This window comes from Enhydra lutris, unplaced genomic scaffold (assembly GCF_002288905.1).
Source record: "Enhydra lutris kenyoni isolate GAN:26980312 unplaced genomic scaffold, ASM228890v2 scaffoldscaffold60, whole genome shotgun sequence".
NCBI classification, from domain to species: Eukaryota; Metazoa; Chordata; class Mammalia; order Carnivora; family Mustelidae; genus Enhydra; species Enhydra lutris.
Window position 1 is genome coordinate 4,248,648 of NW_019154144.1, and position 24,716 is coordinate 4,273,363.

General features: G+C 42.2%; 1 protein-coding gene across 1 annotated transcript in view; it reads left to right on the forward strand.

The window, feature by feature from the left end:
• Positions 1 to 12,755: 12,755 nt before the first annotated feature.
• LOC111158548 (FRY microtubule binding protein) overlaps positions 12,756 to 24,716 on the forward strand; it is a 266,086-nt gene continuing 254,125 nt past the window's right edge. Inside the window, exon 1 of the mRNA XM_022520645.1 lies at positions 12,756 to 12,825. Coding sequence (XP_022376353.1) covers positions 12,756 to 12,825 — 70 coding nt within the window. The remainder of the gene's footprint in view (positions 12,826 to 24,716) is intronic.

Consider the following 24,716-nt stretch of genomic DNA (forward strand, 5'->3'; position numbering starts at 1 on the left):
TGGTTCTCACCAACTCCCTGATGCTCTGGCCTCCGGGCTTTGTGTTCTCTTGTTTCTGGTGTATGTTCTATGCTTGCACCCTCCGGATCTATGTCCCCTTGCTCTGGACACCCACAGTCTTTGTTTCTTCCACAGACAGTCTGAAGTGGAGGGAGCTCCCTTGGAGATACAAGTCTTCTTGTTTGGGGTTCATAAGCTCATACCAAGTATCCTTAGAAATAAGGAAGTTAAGGAAGGAAACTCCCGTTTGGTGCATTCTTTATGCTATCTGGTATTCATCCTTATCCTGCTAGAGGGGCTGCTAGTCCCTGTTTAATCTTTTTAATTTTTTTTTTTAAGATTTTATTTATTTGAGAGAGAGAGAGCATGAAAGGGGCGAGGGGCAGAGGGAGAAGCCGGCTCCCCGATGAGCAGAGGGCCTAATGTGGGACTTGATCCTGGGACTCCAGGATCATGACCTGAGCCGAAGGCAGTTGCTTAACCAACTGAGCCACCCAGGTGCCCCTAGTCCCTGTTTAAAGACCGGCAAATGAATCCCAGAGAGACTTCTTGATAAATATTTCAGGACCAGTTCTGAAACTATCCTGCTTCCCCACTTAAAGCTCCAAGTGGTTGGAGGTTATCACTGTGCATCGTTTGGACGCTTATGAAGCAGCTACTGCACTTAAGTATGTGGGCCTTGACTTGCTTCGGATATTGAAGGACTTCTGAGCATGAAGGCAACTCTTTAGGCAACCAGACCTCTCTAGCCCTTAAGCCCAGACAGAAGGCACCTTCACCACTAGGTGGCGATGTAGCAGCACCACAGAGGAAGTAGACCCCATGCAAATGAAAAGTAGACCTCATGACAAGCCCTCTAGAGCTAGTGCATTCCAACTTTTTTTTTCCTTTCAGTAATTTATTAAAGTGACATGCACATAACATGAAATTAACCATTTCAAATACGGTGGCATTTAATACATTCACAAGGTGGTACAACCACCACCTCTATCTACTTCCAAGACCTTTCTCTCACTCCAGAGTAAAATCCCTAACCATTCACCAGATTCTTCCCCTCTCTGTACCCCTGGCAACAGTCAGTCTGCATTCTGTCCCTAAGGATTTGCCTATTCTGGTTATTTCTTATACATCGAATCACACAATATGCAGCCTCTGATGGGCTGGCTTCTTTCACTTAGCATAGTGTTTTCAAGGTTTGTCTGGGTAGCACAGATCAGTCAGTACTCGCTTCCTTCCTCTGGCTGAATATTCCACTGGGCTCTGACACAATTTGTGTATCCATTCAGCCACTGGGGCTCTATCACATTTTATGTATTCATTCAGCCATCAGTGGGTATTTGGGCTCTTCCAGCTTTCGGCCACAGTGAATAGTGATTCCGTGGACAAGGATGTACGTGTATTCGTTTGAGTTCCTGTTTTCAGTTCTTTAGGGAACATGCAAAGAGTGGAATTGTGGGGTCCTGTGGTCATTCTATGTTTAACTTTTCGAGAAACTGCCAAACTTTTCCATAGTGGCTGAACCATTTTACATTCCCACCAGCAACGTACAAGATTTCCAAACTTTTCTGAGCATGACTCACAAGTCTCACAATGAGAAGTATATTTTACATCAGGTCAGCATTCACATATGTATATATCGTATATATGTGTATGTACACATATATAAAATGTAAGTTTTATGAAACCTTGATCACCCCTATAACTATAGGATGTGCTCTGAAGTGTTCCTTCCTGTTGTATTGTATTAGAAAAATATGCTGGTTTTGATCCACCAAATGAGTTTCACATCTCAAAGCAAAGTGAAATCTTAAAAACTTAGTTGTGAAGATCGGAACACTATTTTAAGTGTATAAAATAATATAACCTATCTCCTTTCCATTTGGATATTCGAAGGATTTAGGATATCATTCATCAACTTATCAACACATGTAAGTTTGGGGGAGGGGAGATTATTGAACCTCTTACATATTCTCCAACATGGACAATTTAGATCATACACAGATGTGAATTACATTGCATATACTTGTTAGATCATGAGGATTTGTAATTAGCTGTGGTTCTACAGCCCAGCAACAAATTATTTGGTGAGTGTGATACCTGTAGCTTCTGGGAAAAGGCTTATGATACATGGTATCATTTAATGAACACCTCAGTTGATTCGAATAAGATACTGAAGAGCTTAGTGAGGATGGCAGAAAGCAAGGGATAGAGGAAGAGGAAGAAGTAGAATCAAGAGAAGTGGGTGGGGGGGAAGCATGAGAAGCTTCTCCAATGTATAGCAAGTATTTATGACCATCTTCAAGAATCTCCTGAAACTGAGCTGTCGTGGAAGGAGGGGTGTGTGGGAGGAGTAGAGACTGGTGCTGAGAACACCTACTCTCAAGCAGATCCACAGTGGGTATCCAAGGGCTGAGATGGGAAAAAATTATATTTTGCCTCTCATTAACTTCCAACTGAAATTTACTCTTTTCCTCAAGTACTAATATAGGCAACAAAAATAGTATTAGCAGTACCTTTGACTTCACTGCTAATTGAAATCACAAAATTTTTTTTCATTATGTTACAGTTGCTTTAGGTATATTTCAATATTGTTTATGTTTCTTATTTTATTAAAAAATTATTATGATTACTGGGCTTACCTCTGGGTTATGTTCTTCAATGTATTTAATGTGTATGTAAAGAAATGTGTATCTACAAAACCACAGTTTTGTGGTATTTGAAATAATTTGATAACTGTATTTCAAAATAACTGGTTTCTGTTGTAATCTCATGCATTTTGTCTTCTTGACGTTCTGAGAAAGAGCCCATTGGCTTTGCCGGACTGCCATAAGGGTCCAAAAGTAGTTAAGAACTTCCTAGAGCTGCACTGTCCAATAAAGGACCCATTAGCCACCTGTGGCTCTTGAGCACAGGGAATGTGGATGTCCAATTTAAAATGTGCTGTAAAATAATACACCAGATTTCAAATATTTAGTGCAAGAAAAAAAGAATATTAAGTGTCCCGCTAATAATTTTACATATATTGCATGTTGAAGTGATCATATTTGGGGTATATTAGGTTAGACAAAATATATTTAATTTTACCCATTTCATTATTATAAATGTACATACTAGAAAATTTTAAATTGCATATTTGGCTTATGTTATATTTCTATTGGACATAACTGGCCTAGCATCAGATCTGCGCTCCAGTTTGGCTCTGTCATCTAGCTAGCCATTATCTGCATTATTGTTGTTATCACTACTCTGCCATGTCCTAGCTCTCAAGTCCCCATACCTTTCATTGTCCTCATATGTACGAGTAGGTATAAAGCCAAAGTCGAGAGTATAGCTATATTCATTCCAGATTTAGCCTTCTTGCTGATACATTTCTCACTCTCAGAAATGTCTCAAAATCTTATCCAACAGCTCAAAAGAGGTCCATCCACATCCATGTCCCCTTTCCTTTCTTTTCTGCTGCCTGTTGTTTTCATGAACATAAAATTTGAACTATATTTATAGAAAGAATATATATAGCGGGGGATTAGAGAATTTATAGACAGATTTTTTTTTATTTTATTTATTTATTTGACAGACAGAAATCACAAATAGGCAGAGAGGCAGGCAGAGAGAGAGAGAGAAAGGAAGGGAAGCAGGCTCCCTGCTGAGCAGAGAGCCCGACGAGGGGCTCGATCCCAGGACCCTGAGATCATGACCCGAGCCGAAGGCAGAGGCTTAACCCACCGAGCCACCCAGGCGCCCCTATAGACAGATTTTTTTTAAAAAATTATAAAGGATAAGAAAAAAATTCCCTTGAAGAGCAAAGAAGATGGAAAATAAATCTTGAGGTAGGGCGGAGTAGTAGGCAGACTGCGGTTGCCACCCATCCTGTATTTATCCAGAGACCGAAGTGGCATTTGGATAAGACGCAAGCAAACCACCAGCACATTCCTGGAGTTTACAAATGGCCACTTAAATAGCAGGACAACCCTAGTATTCCCTAGTCCAGAAGCTGAAGTCTACAATAGCTGGAAAGCGATGCTGTGTTTCTGGAAGAGGGAAGAGCTCACCGGGGACCTCTTGCCCTTTTGTGTGATCCTTAGACTTCTGGAGCCCTGAGCATCCTAACACGGACATGCTGGGGATACAAAGTCCTTTCATCTACAGAATCCCCTTTGAGCTCCTGAAACAACCTTCTGTGGCTAGCAGATGGTACAGTATCACCTGTACCCTATAAACGAGAAGGGAGTACCTTGACCACAGGAGTGGATTGCTGAGGCCAGTACCTGGCGGAGTGAGGGCTGACCGGAGCTTGTGTCTCCCCACAACCGACATTGTGGGCATCGGAATCCTGACCCTCCACCTCTATTTCCCTGGGCTGCTCAAAGTGACCTCACCCACCCTGACCGTCTGCAAAGATCATTATCCTTTCTCTGGCTCCTTAGCTGAGCCGGGCAGTTGGAACCGCTCTCCCCACCAGCCCGTTAAACTGTTCCCTCCCATCATCCTTCAGACAGTTTCTAGCAGCCCCACCCTCCTACACAAAGCTCTGCCTGTCTGGTCAAAATAGGGTGGTGATTTCCCCACCCATTCTAAAAACATGCCTGGTAAGACTTTGTCTATCCTGCAGAATTTTCTTGGGCCTTCGGAGTGACATTTTCTACCACGTGGAACGGTGCCTGTGGGTGGAGAAGGCGATGCACGTGTTTCTCCACGTCACCATTGCTGGGCTCCTCTAAAGGCAGGATCAGAGGGTCTGACCCACCCATCTCTGTGGGCAGATGGTCACTGTGAAGGTTGAATCAGTGATGCTCAGGGAGGGACCCACTTCTGTTTAAAACATGTGTTTTACCTGAAGGGCTGTTTTTGGGGGTTTTTTAAAAGATTTTATTTATTTATTTGACAGAGATCACAAGTAGGCAGAGAGGCAGGCAGAGAGAGAGGAGGAAGCAGGCTCCCCGCTGAGCAGAGAGCCCGATGTGCGGGGCTCAATCCCAGAACCCTGAGATCATGACCTGAGCCGAAGGCAGAGGCTTAACCCATTGAGCCACCCAGGCGCCCCATGAAGGGCTGTTCTATGTATCTAATTCCTTAGCTCAACACTTCATCTTCGGGACCGTGAGCTGGTTTTCAGCTACAGGATATCCCTGGTTTCCAGGACTTGGCCAACGGTAGACTGTCACTTTTCCTCTAAACCAAAGGAAGCACTTTGATACTGCCTCACTGCCTTCACAGAAGACAACTTGATCCATTTCACTTTGACTTACCTCTTTGTCCTTCCCAGTTATTTTTTGCTCCCGTGTCCACTGCTCTTCCTCAACAGGCAGCGTGTGCTTTATATGGGGTACTTTTGATATTAGCTTTATCAGAACAGAATTAAGAAGGTGAATCTGTTGCCAAAAGTTTCAAGTAACAAATGCCAAAGACTGACATCAAATCATTTATTGCGCACTGTTCTTTCCCTGTGTGGGGGCCCCTCCCAATAATATGAGAAATCAAAGGTCGGCCTGTCCCAGGAGATGAGCCTGTCTGGTGATAAGAAGCAGCTTTCCTCATTTAGTAGGAAGTAACTTGCCCAAGGTCATCATATTCAGGTTAGAGTAAGGAACAGGATAAAGTTTCCTGACTCCCAGTCTATCAGACTTTGTTGGTAGATAACTGTAAGCATGTGATCACACTTAAAAGAAAGAGAAAAGTGTATAATGTTTAAGTAGTAAGGATATAAAAAAAACTAATCAAAATTTCCAATTTTTCCCAATTTCATTGACTTTAAAATTCTAGATTTCAATAACTATATACATTAAATGGTACTTGTGAGGAAAAGTTGATCTGCCTCTTAGGACTTAAAATCTAATATTTACTTTTGTGTCTGAAATTGGGAACATTAGTGGGAATATTAGTTCTAGCCCTAAAATTGGGTACTTAATTTTTAATCACTTAATAATGGAAATGTCTTGTTATAGCCAAAACACTTAAATGCAACTATGGGAATGCATCTTTTTTTTGTTTGTTTAATTATCATTTTTATAAGGAAAAACTATTTTCTTAGTTCTCCTTTCAATGGCAACTAGTGTTTGGGAAGAATGGTGATTGATAAAATTGTTTTTTATCCCAAGTATTATCAGTCTGTGCATTTTTGGTAAATAATAATGTGCAAAAGCAAATGCCATGTTTTTCTTCAGAAAGGACTTAATATTTTATAATCATGTATTAATTGTTGGCTCCTGTTGTAGCTCATGATCTTGGACCTGTTTGTATCTCAGTGTAATTAATTTCTCTGGTTGCTGGTGGTATTTGAAAATAGGGTAGTAAGGTTATCAACATTGTTGTATGCTTTCATAATAAGAGGCAGAGGAAGAAATCCATATTTTCTCTTCACATACAGTCTCTAAATACAGTATTAACTCCTACTGTGCCTTGCAGAAATTGAGGTCAAATCTTTATATTTGTACATACAAAATATGTATGAACTGTATCTCCGGGTTTAGCTTCAGCTTAATATCCAAATATGTAGGCACTACCTTGAGAGGTCAATGAGAAGAGTAAATTAGGGAGATATTGAGTCTATACTAAGCTCACCAGAACCTCTACTTGGCTTTACCCTGGGCACCAAAAGTTGGATGCACTAAAATATTAAATAATACATTTTTGTATGTGCAGAAGTTCAGGCTTTCTTTACTTTGCAAAATTTTGGCCTTACCCTGGCAGCCAGTGGGAGCTAAGGGTGGATTGGGAGGTTTGGGGGATGGTAGAGGGGGCTGGAGATGGGAGCCCACTGTGATAAGCCAAAGCTTTCTCTCTCTCTCTCCCCCTTTCCCTAACCTGACTTTAGAGTTAAGGTGGCATTTTGTGCTGCATATTCTGGGTTTGGTGCTAGCTCTAGATCTGCTGCTGAACATTTGTCATCTGACTATGTGCTCATGTAATCCTCATAACAGACCCATGAGATAAACACTGTTTAACAGATGAAGAAACTGAGGCTGGGGGGTGTTCAGCAACCAAACAACAGAGCTCCCAGGTGGGAGAGCAGGGCCTTGGCTCTGGAGAGCTACAGCGTGCCCCTTCTAATTAATATCCGGGGAATATTTGCTCTGGAAGTCATCATTCAAGAGCAAATATAGGGAACGTTGGTGGGAAGTGTTGGGGGAGAGGCCCAATGTTCATTTCACCCATTATGAAGATGCTGGGGGTAGAGACCAGAGTTAACACACACCCGAGTCCCAATCCGTTCTAATGATGTGTTGGCGCCACTTTTGAGACATGTCTTGCAAGTGCCCAGGAGATGTGGCCCTTTGCTTGTGTGTGTCCACATAGGTCCTCTGAAATACAGCCTTGCAGTGTCTCGACCTCAAGTGCTCAATTAATGTTAATTCCCCTATCCTACGTTAAACTTATAACACACCCTGTTGTCATGGGCTTGTGGAGGGGGCCTTGGCTGTGCAGAGCAGCAAGGGGGGTGACTTCAAACTTGACCCAGCTCCCTGCTGCCATCAGATGCCTTTCACTGCTCAAATCCTTCATGGGCTTCCCATGGGCTAGACTGACATTCGATTCCTTTGTCGGGGATCGCAGTCCCTTATGAAACTCCTTTGCAGAGGAGGCGAGTAGGGGAAAAAAAATGGGTTCTGCTGCTAATTTTTAATGGAAACCATTTTAAGAGACAATTTTCCTTGTTTACGTCTGAATCTGGGCAAAAACAAGCTGTGCTTTAATGAGGTTCTGGGGCATTCAGAACATTTAAATGTATTTCAGTTCCTTTGGGGGATAAAAAAGTATTTGTACTGAATAGTAATGGAGTAAGCGTTTTCAAAATTTGCAGGATCTATTTTTGTGAAGATTTGTGTGTGTGGGTTGGATTTTTTTAAGGGAGTGATTATTGAGTTTTCTGTTTACAAAATGAATATGATGTGGCATCACTTCATATTTTTTTCCTCTACTGTGTTTTTAGCACGAGATAGATCAGCCCCAAATTATGTACCTAAAATATATCAAAAAAGTTTTTGATTGATATTGAAGCTTTCCTTATCTCTAAAGGACCTTGTCCTGCATAAGGAGAAACAAGCCTTCTCTATAATTGTCACCATTGATCTTAGGTGATGCTTAATTTGACTTGGAACTGTTCTTATTAACCAACAATAGATAATTGTAGGAATAGGATATATTTAATGCTTTCTATTTGGAATTGTAAACTGAGCAAAAACTGATAAAGCTATTTTTTCTTACAATGAGTGATTTTCCTTTGTTTCCTCAGGATGCTAGGAAAACATTTCCCTTCTGCCTAATACATTCTATGCATGAACGTACATGTCACTCTGACAATAATTACACATGTGTGCCCACGTGCCACCATCCACAGGGAAAGGGGGCGGATTCCAACCCTAACCCAATCAACTCAATCAGACTCTTTAAAACCATTAGGAGATGGCTCTGGATGTTGGCAAGCATCCAGATTGTTTGCCTAGCTTTGTTGTCATATTTTTTTGAACACCACACATTTTCGTCTCAAAAAAGAATTTTCAGAAATGCTAGGAAAGAAAAATTAAATATGAATTAAAACACAAACTGATTGCACTTCTGTTGTACATCCCCCCCCCACCCCCCGCAGGCAACCGATAGCGGTAGGCATGCGTGACACGTCTGTTCATTCAGTGACTCTGTGTGTTTTTTTGCATCTTACTGTGTGCTAGGGGCTGTGGCAGATGCACAACTGAGGGACACATGGCTCTTCTGGAGGGAGAGAAGAGAGAGTAGGAATTCAGGCAAGATGGCTACATGCCACAGATTGTAATATGCAATCAATCCACGCACCTTTCACCACCTTTATCCCACCCTGCCGCTCAGCAGGCTGGGACACAGGTGACTAGTTGGCCCATGTCTTCTTGAAATGCTCTGTTTTCTTGGTGTTCCTACCACACCGCCCCAGGCTACCACCAGTCCATTGGCTGTACGGATCACAATGAGGCACCCCTTCCTGTGAGTTGAGTATTGGGCAGATGTGTGGCACACACCAGGGTGGACACAGCCATTTTCCACCCCTTTATAGCTTGGAGAGTGGCGTTCAGACAAACTTGCCACCCTCACCTGTCCCACCTCTACCCCGGGTCTGGCACCCTTAATCAGACCTCAATCTGTACGAGTCAAATTGATGGGAAAAATAACAGTATTCTTCTCTAGGTTCCTTTGGTGTGGGCCAAAGCCCCAAGCAACCATTCCTTCCCCAGGCTAGAGCCCAATGGGAAGGCAGTAATCAATTTTGGAGAGCCAGTGGGCCCTGAAGCACTCCTATTATGGAGTGATAACAAGGGTCTTAGCATCTCTTCCTGAACTTTGGATAAGAAGTTTGATAACCATGATTCTTGCCTTGCTTGTGATTTAAGGAAAAAGGAGAGGAGAGGAAAATGACTCTGGTTCTAAAATTTGCTAGACTTAAATTTTGCTAGCTCTATGACCTTGACCTTATTCTATGCCTCTTTAAGCCTCCATTTACTCATCTATGAAATGGGGCTATTCAGAGTTCTTCCTAGGTTGGGGGGGTAGGATTCAATATGGTAAAATAGGTATTTTTAAACACAGTATTAGTGTTGAATAAATGTAGATGGTATTACTAATTATGTCTCAGGTCACTTTCTGACTTTTTTTTTCTACTCTTGGATACCACCTCCTGAGACCTTTTAGCTTTCCTGTATTACTGCTACTTTTCTCTGTGCCTCCAAAATCTGTGCCTAACCCCTTGCTTAAAGGTTCATTATATGGTCTCCTAAGATTATGAAGGAAAGGTCCCTCATTCCTCTTAAATGGCATCTGAAGTCTCTTAAGAAGCCAGGGACAAATTCAGATTTTATTTTGTATTTTAGGTTCCTCTGTCCAGGTGCCTGTTCTGACTACATTTTGTTTTATAAACGTCCCTGCCCCCACCAGAGAGGAGACAAAAGGATAAATGTTTTATCCCAGCTTGCAGCAGGTGTCATTCTGTTTGATTTGTAGGCCTTTCAACAAAACAAAAGGCCTTTTCTGTTCTTTTACAATATATGCTCTCTTTAAAGGTACTCAAATGAGGGGGGGGAAAGCACACATGAGCAAGATTTCAGGTTCTAATGGACGGAAACTGGGCTCTTAGTTACTGATTCACTCTTCACGGGGAAAATGAGATGCCATTAAAAACATTCTTTTCTCAACAGCATTTAAAATTTTATGATCGTTTCCTCTTGAAATATACGTAAGACTGGCATTCTCAGCCAGTTAATATGTTTATGGTAGGACTGAAAACTTTGAAAAGCCAGGTAAAGATCTCTTTTATAAGGTGGACCAAGAGAATCTCTGTATGCTTGAGTAACAGTACATAACCGCGTGCTTGCTTATTACAGCAGTACCAAATGTCTCCAACTTGCTAGCCCCACATTGTTACCTTTGGTGTTCAAAAGTGCTACACCTTCTAAGTCATACCAGCGGTACAAACGTGGTTAATTTCCAAAGTTGGATTCTGGCCTCCCCAAGGTTTCGTCCTAAATACCAATATCACTAAAACTTAGTTGTTTACTCTCTGCAAGATACTATGCGGAGCACTTTATTCATAATGTCATCTAATCTCTCCAAAAACGGAATGAGGTTGGTATCACTGTTATCCCCATTTCCCAGGTGAGGAAACTGAGGCTTAGTGAGATTAATAGCTTGCCCCAGTTCTCCTAGCTAAGGTCTGGAGCCAGGTAGGCGTCTGGGACCTGTCTTGGGAGACTTTGTGCTCATTAACTCAGAGGCACCATGCAGACTTCCTGTTCGTTCATTGCCATGAGGAGGCCTCAGAAAGGTGGGTACGGATATTAGTTTTTGTTTTCAGAGGTGATCGCTGTTTTGAGGTAAAACCTTTAGGTCCTGTTTCACTTGGAACCCATTCATTCAAAGTACAGGTGACAAAACAAAATTAGCTTATCAACTCTAGTAAGACTGTAAATGAAAAAGAAGTCCAGAGACTCCTGGTTGGCCTCTGCCTTCGGCTGAGGGTCCTGGGATCGAGCCCGGTGTCAGGCTCCCTCTTTGGTGGGGAAACTGCTTCTCCCTCTGCTCCCCACTCATGCTCTCTTGCTTGCTCTCTCTCAAATAAATAAAATCTTTAAAGGGGGGGGGGAAGAAAGAAAAGAAGAAGTCCATCTGATAAGTGACTTCACAGGAATGAAGCACTGTGAGTAGAGCTGGAAATCTTAGTGGCTCAGGGCTTGCCTTTTGTGTGAGTGTAAGGAGCTTGAAATGCTTGTATTGATGGTGTCTTGGGGCATTTCAGGACATAGCACTGGTTCTCTGTAGTGCTGAATTTTTAAAAATTCTTCATCTTAGAAGTACGTTGTACTCTTTCCATTTCTCAAAAGAACTGTTAGTCTAAAAAGTCCTATTTGGTGATTTGAGGGGAGTTGCCCAACATTTTTTTATGTTCAATAATTATTAATATGGCTTTATTCATTCCTTTGGAAAATATTAATCAGAAATGTACTGGAAAGGGAGAACTATTCCGTGATTTGTGAGATGGTTGGCCAAATCCCACATACTGAAAGGCAGCCTGTCAAAATCAGAAAGCTCTTATTTAATCCCCTAGTCAAGCTATATAGTAACATGAAATACAGCTAACCGAAATCAGGATACCTGATAGCGAGATTTCACCAATTAAAAAGCCATTGTACAGCAAGGAATCTAATGCCTTTGCTTCTTATCCTTTTAACACAAATAAATAAGCTTCCGTGGGCTCGGCGATTCTTAGAAATGATAGGTTTGAGACACAGATCTGCCCATGGAGCCTGACATTCTGTAAACAAGGCGATCAGGCTTGCCCTTCAGACGCACACGTTTCGGGGTGCAGTGCAGTGCCTCTCCAAACGGCAAGCCTTTCTGGGAGGGCGAGGCACAAAGTGCAGCTTCCACTGTGCCCGTGAAAGAAGGGGAAGAAAAAGCCCAGCGTTCTTCCCTGCAACAAGGCTGACAGATGGGGCTTTTCTGAAAAACGTCACTGCAGCCAGATCCAGGGGTGCAGCGAGCTTCGCCCGCTGCAGCGCGATGCGGTTGTGTATTATTTCAGGGACAGACACAAGGGGAAGTAGCAGCCAGTGCTCACGCGGGCTGCTCCCTGGAAGCATTTCTGAAGAGCGAGAAGCCCCAGAAGCTGGGAGATTCCTCCCCCTCCTCCGGCTGAGTCCGGGGCCGAGGGGCGGCTCAGGTTGAGCCCGTGGGCAGGGGCAGGGACAGGGGGCGGCGCTCCCAGCCCATCCCTCAGCCCTGCGGAGAGCTGTGTGGGCTGAGCGGTCTGCACGGGGTCAGGGAGGCCAGCCAAGAAACGCTCCCTCCCCGGGGGAAAACGGATCGCAGCTCAGGTGGGGACTTCCTCGGAGCGTACCTGGCTGGAGCAGAGCATGCGGGCGGCCGGCAGCGGCCGGCTCTGGTTATGGCAGCCCAGAAATGAAAGCAGCGGCCGCCGCCTTCGGAGGGCTGCAGGCAGATCAGCACCCAGCAAATAAGAAGCAAGTCCTGGACCCCGAGCAAAAGGAGGAGGAGGAGGAGGAGGTGGAGGAGGAGGAGGAGGAGGAGCGGTCGAGCATCTCTCTCCCGCTCGCTCCTCGGTGTCCTTTAAATGAGGGCTCCCTGCCCATGCCGGAGGTAGACCCGCAGAGCCTCCCTCTCCGCCGCTGACCCTCCGCTTACATCACTAACCTGTGACAGGCACATCTCCACGCCCGGTACCTGCTCTTCCAGCGGCTCCCAGTCCAGTCCCGGGAGCCTCTTTGTATACCGCCGACATGGCCAGCCAGCAGGATTCCGGCTTCTTTGAGATCAGTATCAAATATTTACTGAAATCCTGGAGTAATAGTGAGTAATAGAAATAACCTTTTCTGTTTGTTTGTTTGTTTGCTGGCTGTTGCGTAAGGTTCGAGAAATCCAGTCTCAACTGGAGGCATAAGCTTGGGGGCCCAGGAAGTTTTTTTTGGTTGGGTCCGCTGTGAAAATCAAAATGTCAGAGACTGAACTAGCTTTCCTTAAGTGCAAAGGCTGCAGGGGAATCACAGTAGATTTTGTTTGGTTAAATTTTCCAGTGAGATGGCCCTTCAGACTCCAGCAGAGCCCAGGATGGGGCATTCTAGGCTGCATTTTCTGCCTTAATGTTTATTTGATCAGGCTTTATCTAAGTATTTGGTGAAGTGTGGTTTAATTGGAGGGGTGTGGAGGGTGTCAGAGTACTTCGTAATTCTCCTATTAGGCTATTGTCTGGAGGAAAAAAGTACTTAATAGTCCAAAACCCAAGACTCATTTCTTTTGTATCTAGAGGCATTTGCAGGTTTATTTCTCTTTCTTGTCCGTGTGGATGATGTTCAGAATGCTCCTTAATATTTGGATTTGTAAAAATCCTGATGTGTTGTGGTCCAAACCCACAACATGCTTTACTGAGATATACACAAAGTAAGGTTCTGACCCTGATCGTTTATTAGGATCTAAGAATGTTATGGCTTCTGAAGTTCCATTGCTGACCTACTTAAAGATTTTAGCAGTAATATATTTCCAAAAGACTATCTCTAAGGCATCGTGGATCTGGAATCCAATTAAAATGAGGCCTTGAGGTGATCAGTGATGCCTTGTGTCTTCTGAATAGTTTAAAAACAAAGTCTTTTCTATTTCTCCAATAGCCTTTGTGCTTGCTCTGGATAAAAGACCGGCAGGTATTACAGATCCTTTATTGTTTGGAATTTAAAACAATTTTCCCAAGAAAAATTCTGAGGCCATATTACATGCATGCTAATTAACCTACCTGTGTTCAAAGAGCTGGCAATTAATTAGCTCCTACCCAGATGACCTGTGGCCAAGACGGTCCTTATGTAAACAGAACCTGGGCAGGAGAGCCTGTGCCATAATTGCTTTAAGAAAAGAGCCAAAGTAGCTTCAGCCTTAAGGAATTCAGGGATATGAATCTCTAAATGATATCCAAAGAAACCATTTTTTCCCAGGTCATTTTGCACCACTGTATACACGATAGGGCTTGTCTGAGGCTGTTTTTTGACAAGTGGGAAGCCATTTGGGAGTCCTACTGTCACCCAAATAGAATTCCTTTATTTGTTGTAGTCGTAATTCATTTATCTTGGATCCATTATTTGTGCAATACTTCACACTCCAGGATGAATCTTCCTTTGTCTACCCACCCTTTGATTAATGAAAAGGATTTGACACACAAGGTTCTTAATGGAGCAGTTTTCCAATAACTGGAAAGACTTACTGTGAGTTTGACATCAGTATGTGGTTTTGAATCATCATTTTGAGTACACCAAGGCCAGATGATTTTCTCCTATCAATTTTTGTCATTGTCTCATTAGATAGAAAATTATGTGTGACAATACTGAGGCCATTGGGATTTCTTTTAAAATCTTTCTCCCCTTGTTAATTTTCAAATTACTCTATACAGAGTATATTCTCTCCACCTTTTCTAACGCATCCCTCCCTCACGTTCTCTATCTCTCTCTCTCTCTTTCTCTCTCTGTCACATCAGGAAATGGTTCAAAATGACTGTTCCTATCTACTTTGAGGGTAGCCAGGGCACAATTTTGAATTCTTTTAATTCATTCAGCAAATATTTATTCAACACCTACTACTCCAGCCTGGGGGGCAAAGGTGAACGAGACACCATACCCGCCTTCTCTTTTAATTTCCTCATTACAGAAGCATGAACTTGGTGATTCTCTTTCGCGTTCCTTTGGAAGTCAGAATGCTCTTCAGCCCTTTCTTGAAAGAGGAAGAGGAAACACACTTTTTTGCTTACTCTTCTTTAGGCTTGTTGCAACATTAACCTGCTTATGACCTCGCTTTGCTCTCAGTTTTACATATTTTCAGTAGCAAAGAGAGAAAGGAGTTTGTCAGTAGAAAACAGTAGCCTGAGGGCTTTGACCTACTCAGTGTAACCGGGCCATGAGGCTGCATCACGGGGCTCATCGTGGGCCAACAGCAGGTTTGAGAGGCCAGGATGCCCGCCCACATACCTGAGTGGATAACCAGGCTCCTAATTACATAGTGGTGCTTAGTTATAAAAGTACAACAATTAAAAAGCAATAAAATAAAGTGTAACTATGGCTGACTGCTTTGCAAGGTGGTAATAAGAGGAGAGATGATTCCATGAGCATGTCCGTTAAGGCCCCCCCACCTTTTTTGTTGTTAAGGGCACACTGGGTGGGGGGGAATGTAATTTCAAGTGTATCTGTCTCCTCTGAAGAATTAACAAGTCAATTAAATCAGTCATTGCGTGGTGAGATGTGTTGGCTTTTTATTCACTGTTCATTTTGACGCCCTTCTTCACTGGCATGCCCACTCTGTCAGGCTGCCCTTTCCTTTTAATGGAGTTGGGAATTAAAATGGCCTTGATGTCTGGAAATAAAATGTCCTTTGTAGACCTCATTGCGGAGGCTTTCCTTAGCCCCCTGGACCTTCCCTGTTATTAAGTCCTGTAGCTCCTTCCCCAGTCATATCCAGACTTTTCCACAGCCATTCAGTGATTCTCACAGCTGCTCCTCTTGGTGTTCACAGCCACAGCCTCCATGGGCTTTTCTCACTTTAACCTGGAATGTCCAGTGGTCTCCTGGAGGTCCCCCTGACACAGAGCGGGCTTCTTGAGAGGCTTCTGCCAGCATTTCAAAGACCCCACCACAGCTCCCTCTCACCCTCGAGTCTGTGACTGCCATTCAGGGCCCTCTTTGAGCTCCTCATCCAGCCTCTCTCTCTAATTGTTCTTCCGCTCCAGCCGGATTTCATCTGCTCACCCCTCGTCTGGTCTCACTCCGTGCCTGCACGCATACGGGCTCCCTAATCTGGCGCACCCTCAGCTAGAACACACAAGTCACCAGATAGGCTTGGTTCAGGTCTCTGTCTCCTGCACCTGTGTGGCCTTCGACAGTTCATTAAGTCCTGTTTCATTTTTCTCATCTGTGAAATGGAAGCAAAGAGAATGGATACTTCATGGGAATAAATGAGGAATTTTGAGAATTAAAGCACTCAAAACAATATCTAGCACATCGTAAACACTCAATAAATGTTAAAATAACGTGAAGGTATTCCAACACTCCCCTGGCTTCGAAACCCACTTAGAATCGGAGTCAGACTCCTGACATCATTTGTGGATTATTCTTTGAATAGTCAACACTTGCTATACCCCTAGGTGTAGGGAACTGTGTGAATATGCCAAAAATAGTTGCTTCCTTAGGTTTACTTTCTAGATTTACTTTTTAACATTCCCCCCTTTCTACCTCAGCTACTATAGAATATTCCTACCTCCCCTGTGTAAATACCTCCCAGCAGCAGGGGAGATGGCCTGGCAACGTCCTCAGTGGCAGGAAGTCTTCTTAGCCTTCCAGGTTTGCTACAAAGTTGACAGCAGATAGTTCCAAGCTATTTCAGAGGAAAGGAAGGCATGCTCTTTCTTGAAGTATAGAGGGAAGTGTGTGGGCTCTCCCACCCATCTGAAACCTTCCGCTGGTATTCCTTGTGTTTCTGTCTACTCCCTGGTGTGCAAACAAACCTAGGACCCATTGAACAAAGGGGCATTCCAAACTTCTTCAACGTCTTGATCTTTCCAGGCCAGTTTGCATCTTTCTTAAAACATTTGTCAAGGGGCACTTGGTGGCTCAGTGGGTTAGGCGTCTGCCTTCGGCTCTGGTCGTGGTCCTGGGATCGAGCCCCGCATCTGGTTCTCTGCTCAGCGGGGAGCCTGCTTTCCCCCTCTCTCTCCCTGCCTGCCGCTCTGCCTTGTGATCTCTGTCAACTAAATAAAATCTTTAAAACAACAACAACAACAACAAAACATTTGTCAAATCTTGCCTCCCCACAGAGGGCAACTTTTGAAATCTTGTCAACTCTTTCGGGTAACAAGAACTCTGTTGACAAATAAACTGGTCTGGGGAACTGAGCAAGCCCTTTGCCTGTTTTGGAAGGGCTGCTATGCATTCTGAAATGTGTAATGTTCTAGAAAAACTTAGATCACTTGGGAGAATTGGTTGTGACATTTTTCAGATATATCGTAGTGAGCTAAATGATGGTGATGAAGGACAATATTTCTGTCCAACATAGAAATATTGTTTAGTGGGGGCACCTGGGTGGCTCAGCCCCTTAAGCATCTGCCTTTGGCTCCGGCCGTGATCTCAGGATCCTGGGTTTGAGCCCCAAGTCGTTGTTGGGCTCACTGCTCAGTGGGAAGTCAGCTTCTCTCTCTCCCTCTGTGATCTTTCTTTTGTTCCCTCTCAAAGAAATAAAATCTTGAAAGAGAGGAAGAAAGAAATGCCGGTTCGTGTTGGGTTAAGTTGGGACAGAGAGATCACATGCACATGGGGATGGGGCACACCACTGACTGCTGCAGAGCAGGACATACTGACTCCTGTTTATGTCATCAGCGTAGCTCAAAGACCCTACAGGAAAGGCTTAAGAGAAACCTCAAGGTGTTAGCTGTAACCTCTTTGTGGAGCTGAGGTGAAAAAGTAGAAAACTAAAGGTAATCAAGTTGCCTGAATCCAGCAGAGTGGTACAGCTGCAGAATAAATGAGCTTCCCTCAGGGCCCTGAAACCCTGGGAAGCTCCCAGCACCTTCCAGGCACTCGGGAGGGAGTTACTCCCATGTTCCTGTCATTCAGATGTCTGACCGGCTGTGCACTCCCTCCGGTCGTGGTCGCCTCTGCTCAAGTAGTTTATAGTCCTAATGAGAAACGAAACCCCAAATCAACGTCTGCTCTGGGTAGAAAGAGCCTGCTTCTGGGTTTGTGATGAAGATAAATAACAAGGGGGAGGGCGTGGGTGTGTTTGTTTTGTGTGTTGTTTTTTTGTCATTGTTAATATGCTTGAACAATTTTAGCATAACAGTGACTGTCACATTGACTGAGGGCCCACTGCCTGTCAGATGGTACACTTGGTAATTTATATGTAGGGCAACCACATCATTATTTGTCCAAACTGGGACACTTTTGAGAGTGAAAGTTAATAATTATACTGGGACTGCCCTGGGCAAGGGAGGCCATATGACCATTGTGTTTATTATCTTCACTCTTTCCAATAACCCTGCAAGGGGACGTTATGATCTATACTTGACAGACGAAAAATAAAATGAGTTAGGAAAATGCTTTGCTGAAAGTCAGGATGCTAGTAAGCACCATAAACCTTTCCCTGAATCCACTTGATAATCACATTTTTAAAAATCACCCATAGGATGATCAAAGGGTCAAGAACATTAGGGATCTTAGTGCATTATAGATACTTTCATTCTTGTTGGCCAATGCCACTGCCAGTCCTTAGCCCCCTCCCTCCCTCTCCCTTGAGGCTTGGGCGTGTGTGAGTGTGCTCTCTCTCTCTCACTTTCTCTCTCTATCCTCTCACTCTCTATTCAGAGGCTTGTAGTCTTTTTTAGTCCTGTAGTCCCTTTTAGTCCAGGGAAAGAGTCTTGACTAAAATCATTACTTAGAGGGGTCTGGGTGGCTCAGTGGGTTAAAGCCTCTGCCTTCGGCTCAGGTCATGATCCCAGGGTCCTGGGATCGAGCCCCGCATCGGGCTCTCTGCTCAGCAGGGAGCCTGCTTCTCCCTCTCCCCTCTCTCTGACTGCCTATCTGCCTACTTGTGAGCTCTGTCTGTCAAATAAATAAAATATTAAAACAAATAAAAAAATAAAATCATTATTCATTGGAAGTTGATCTGAAACCTCACGGAATATACCTATTTGATGCCTTCTTGGTATCTCATAGCTCAGAAGCTCAGCTTTGGGGGAATTAAGCCTTATCATCCTAAACCAGGAACATGAAGAGGAAGCTACTTTGTTCATAATCTTCCTCCCTCTGTCCACTTCGCCCTAAGAACCAGTGCTGGAAAGCCCCATCTCCTTAGCACAGGCCTGTTTGAAAGACCTAAGTATCGACGTCTTCACTGTTATTATTACAAATAACACAATTTGTTCGCTAAGGTCATTTGATTGAACATACAACACACGCAAACAAGATTATAGTAAAAAAGCTACACTTCTTTTGTTAGGAGTGTTTCATGTCTTTTTTTTTCCTGCTTTTTAACAGTATATATAAATACATAATTTAAATGACTCTAGTAAATAAAAAGGTACTAATAAGCTTTAATTCTTTCTGAAGAGTCATTTGCATACTATGCTGAAGTTTCTCTGATGGGTTGTATTTCTGTTTAGGAAATGGTAGCAAACTCCTACTCATCTTTAGCAGTGAGAACAGGGAGACTATCTCCAGGACTAATGGAAATCTATAATTCAGAGATCTCATTTTCCCTGATAGCACTAGTTTTGTCCACCACAAAACCTGCTATAAGGACGGCAGCACAAAATGATTTGATTTCAGCTTCTCTGCTACTTTTGCATGCTGCTAAGTAAAGGTGCCCATAGAGCTGAAACAGACCGGGAAACAGTGGTAGGCTGTAGGCCGAAATAGACTGGGAAACAGCGGTCGAGGGAGGACCTGGATACTTTTACAATCTGGGAACAGCCCAGGATATTTGAGAAAGTTCCCAGCACTCAGATGTTTCAACGGCACATTTAGATGATACAACATGAAATATTCTCTTTATTTAAAAGACATCTGTTTCAAAACATCTTAATACCTATGACTCATTAGTTCACTTCTGGGTACAGCTCAAGGAATTGAATGGGTTACATATGTCCTGATCTCCTTCTTAGTAACTTCTACATTTCTAAGCTTCATGTGATATTCAAAATGATTGGACTCAGATGTGAGTTTGGGCTGAGAAATGACATTTTCCTGAGTTGGGGCTGTTCTGCGGCTTGTCAACCCCACACACAAGCTTTTGTGCAGGTTCTCTGCTGGTACTAAATCTTAAATTTATTTAGTGCCTTGTGGTCTGCTCAGCACCTTTAAAAACATTACCTCATTTGATGAATGGGATGCATTGATTATGAATAAACTAGCTTCTTCCTAAATGTTCCTGGTTTAGGGTGATAAGGCTTAATTCCCCCCACCCCCAAACTGAGCTTCTGAGCGATGAGACACCCAGATGGCATCAAGTAGGTATATTTTGTGAGCTTTCAGATCAGATTCAAATGGACAAATAATGATTTTAGCCCAGGTCTTTACCTTTGAATAGGACTTATTTAAAAGAAAAAGATGAAGTATATCTTGGCATCTGTTACTTCAGATACACAGAGGTGAACCCATTTAAAAAACATATGTATTATATGTTAATCAAATTAAAAAATAAATGAAAAATATAAAAAAATAAAAGACATCCGTGTCACTATTTTCTGGATGTATCTGTACCCCACCTTTTCTTAGTGATCTTTTTTAAACACTCAAACATATCTGATTTTCTACACTGTGATGCCTTCTGAGAATCACCTATTTGCACACAACCCAGTGAAAAAGACTTAGCAGGCAACCACTTCTTGAAAGGTGAGTGGCATTTGTGAAAAACGAAGTACACAGCTTTATCTCATCTTTTTCCTTGCTGACCACTGCCATTTGATAGATTCCTTTCATCATATTCATTTAAATATCTCTCCATTGTAGAACTGTTGGCTACAGGAGTAAGAAAACATTCTCTTCTTTGAGTTGAAAAGTGTCTCTCAGGCTTGAAGGAGCAAGAGGATTAGCTTTTTCCATAAGAACATCTTTACTTACTTTTCGATACTGGATTATCTATTTTACTATTTTACTTACTATTTTAGTAAGTTACTAAAATACTTACTATTTTAGCGTCAGCTTTTCCCAGTTGTTTCGTCAGAATACTTTGTGACTCCGCAGTGTCGGAAAAACAAGAGAAACATTATTCAGGATTTCCTTTTGAGCACCATGCACCAGACCCACTGCTCTGGATGTCTGAATCAGACCTGGGTCCTCCCATCAGGGATCTCAGAGCTGTCCGCCTTCCTTGGAATTTAGAAATATTAATGCAGAAGAATCCCAGGGAAAGGATCCAATGATATTTCAGTGACACTGTATGCCATAGAGGATTTTATTTGCGCGACTGTGTTCAGTAGATTCTGTTGAATTTAACTTTATGGATTTATACTTTCATGGCGTCGGACAACTGTTGGAAACCTGGTACTTGCAAGCAAATTCCTGTAAGGACATTCCCCCTAGCAGGATACATGAAAGAGAAGAGGGAGGGTAATTTACTCTGAAACACTTGGTTGAATGTCAGTATCGGGGTAGCACGAGTTTCAGATAGGCATTCTTACATTAGAAGACTGTGAAGAAGACTTACCAGGTTTATCAGAATTTTGACCTGGGATTAATTTAAAGCCAGTCGTTCTTCATTTGAGTGGTCCTGTCACTCTTCGGAACATTGAGATTAAAGAGTAGGTTGTGTGTGAGAGAGAATTCTATATTTCTGTAAGGTTCTCGACCCTACCCCTTACCTATATGGTTAAAACACTTTTCTTCTTTCTTACAGAACATACAAGCACAAGCATTTAAATATTAGTCACCCAGAACTCCAGAACTCCAGCTGCTAAACAGTGAAAGTTTATATTCTGCCAGCATATCAGACTCTATAATGAGTCTGATTTTGGTTTAATTCCTTTCTACTGTATAGTCGTTTGATGAGCTGCAGATGGAAATTTAAGCCAAAGCCATAACATTTCAGTTAATACTTTTTATGCTGCTGTAAGAATTTGTTGTCATGTCAATTTAAGGGAGTTGAAATCTTTTTCAAGAAGGCATTCAAATCTATTTTAAGAGCTTTTATCAACTCTAATTTGATATACAACTCTGACTGCCTCCGCTGTTCTTAATCAATTGCAAAGTGCAAAGTAGTTTAGCAGTGGAAGACAGCTTTGAAATTTCCAGAATTCTCAGCTAATGCCACAAGCACAACATTATGGAAATATACAATTAAATTTCCATTAAAATTTTTTGCCTGAGCCTAAGAGACAGTAGGCTGACTTCTTTGAGTTTAGACTTAAACAGGTAAATATGTATTTTGGCAGCCATGAAAAGGATAGGGTATTAGATTAACTAGGGAGTAACTTTAGTAAAATTCCATTCGAATGTTATATTTATGTAGGAAGGATCTGGCAAATCAAGAAAATGGTGTGTTACATAAGAGTCAACTCAAAAACATACTTCAATTGTTTAAACACGAGATTAAGTTTTTCTTCCCTGTTTTTCTGTCATTTTTCTGTGTGTGACCTTGATTGCCTCCTGTCCCCACTTCCTTAGGTGAAAGGAGCAATGTGACACCTTGTCACTACCTGTTTAATGTGAAGGGTTTTGAATACCTCCACGGAAAAATGAGGTTTGTGTAAACATCATAATATGTGTCAGTTATTTCCCTTATGCCATTAAAGCCGCACTGGAGGAGGTTGAGTTGTACGCTATTGAACTTGACTGATAAGTAGAGACTGGATCTCTGGCTTTCTAAGCTTGATCGGTTTCTTGGACTAGTCAGCTTTTAAGTATTCTGAATAAGAAATAGGTGTCACACTGCACAGTCTATCGGGTTCTTTCTACTGTATTTTTTTTTTTTTTTTAAACAGTAGTGACTGTGTATCCCACTCAGTGAATTTGAACAGGGTTGTCTCCCATTTGAAGTGCTGGCATTCTTGATCAAGAGACAAGCATGTCTTTCGGCACGGTGAGATATGGTGCTTGTGGAAATTGTCAGTATTCTGGAAGCTTTATAGCATATGATCATACATTCAAAGGATACTCTCCTAGGTTTTAGTAGATATTATGTTTCAAGGTAAGCCTTGTTGAAATAAAGAAGGTCATAAGGATGCAAGATAGTATTTAAAAATGTGTCTGAAACACTGTTTGGTTTGTTACACCATCTACTTGTACTTTATGCCTGGGACTAGGTAGAACTCTCTCATGACAGCTTTAAAGAATTATACAACTGAAAACGTTGCCTTAAAGGAATAGATCGCCTATGACTTCCGCAAATTATAAGCAGTTAGTTTAAAATTTACAAGTTCGAACACCACGGGGAGGACAAGTGGTGGTTTTTCTTCAAAAAAAATGGAACTCAGCTTCTCAATTTTCGGCTTTTGAAAGCCACATTTTAAATGAATCTCCCCTAAAAATGAAACCTTGGTATTGACTGACACCGTGGTCTTAGCTGTAGTACACTTGTACTATTTCAGCATCCCAGAAGTAAAGATCTACTTTTCTAATGAGTAGTTTAGCTTCCTTTGGGAGTTTGGAGAGAAGCTAAGCCCTGTGCAGGGCCACACTGGGTGTTTTGTTTTACTTCCCTCAGGGTTTGATGGTGGCCCTGAGTCCTGATCTCATCTTCTCTTCCATGCTGAGAGTACAGAACAACCCCTTCCCTATTTTATTTGACCTAATACAATTGCAAGAAAATAGGAAAGTAAGAAAAAATTGTAGTATTCCTTGCTGATTTTTGTGCTCTATTTCCTAACAAACCCCCAGTCCTTATCATTATTCCTATTATTATTATTATGGGAAAGCTGATCCTAGCTCTGCTGATTGAGATATCAATTTTGAAGGTGTTTGAAAACTTGGCTCATTTTCAACCGAAAAGAAAAAAAAAATTAACAATGTTGAATGCTTGAGCTTTAAGAACAGTCAAAATTATGATTAAGAACTCATTCTCATTTTCTCTAAAAATTCTCTCTCTAAAGTTCTATCACATTTTAAAGATCCAAAAATCTGTTTTAATGTTAACTTAGCTTCTTTTCTTTCTCTTATTAGCCATTTTGTTAGCTACTTCAGTGCTTATTGCCATTTTCCTAGAGGGCAAAGGAGTTGAAATTCAAATCAGCCAACTGTTCCACTTAAAAAAGAAAAGAAATATAAATTAGAAATGATTGAGTAGGATTCTAATCAGTGACTTTCATTCTAAGTCCTAAATCCCTCTTCTCAGTAATCACAGTTCAGTAACAGGCCTGTTCTTCATAGGTAGAACAGTATGGTTCTTACCTAGAACTTTCTCTTGCCATCTAGTAATTGGAAATGTGTGTCATTTTAGGAGGCTTTTCCATAAATACTAGAATAACTTCATGATGGCTGAAAGAATAAAGAATTAATTAATTTGCTTACTTAACATACAGTCTGGAGATCGTCGGTTCCAGGTGGATTTAGAAGCTCAAGGACACAGACCATCCAACCTTTTGACTTGTCACTGCGTGATCACAGATGGTAACCTCGGTTCCAAACCTCTTTGCTTTACTTAAAAGTCAGGAAGGGAGAGAGTTCAGGTTAGGTCTTTCTTCTGATGAGGAAAAAATTTTGCCAAAGATACCAGCAAACTTCCTCTTGCTTTCCTAATTGGAATTAGGTGATATGCCAGTCCTGGCAAAGTTGAATGGAATTACCACATTGGTTTAGACAAACCATGATGCATCGGGCTGGAATGGGTCCACTTTCTGTAGGACAAGAGACTGCTACCTGCTACTTGAACAAAACAGAGATTCTTACCAAGGCAGAAGGGTAGTCAACAATAGAAACTGCCATAAAATATAATCCATACAATGGTAGATGACTATTAATAACTCCCCACTTTCGTTACGTAGCCTTGCATTAAGCACAGTAATAACAGCTGATATTTATAAGCCCTTGAGAAGTCTCAAGTGCTGTATTACCTGCTTTACATGCATCATTTCCTCTAATCCTCACCATGACCCTATTTACACATACCACTTGTAAGTCACACAGCCAGAAATCAGACCTAGAGTCTAGGGTAAAAACTAAACTCTGCTACCTCTCATCATTCTTTGCAAGATCAAGAGATTGATTGATAGTAGGTGAAACTGATGA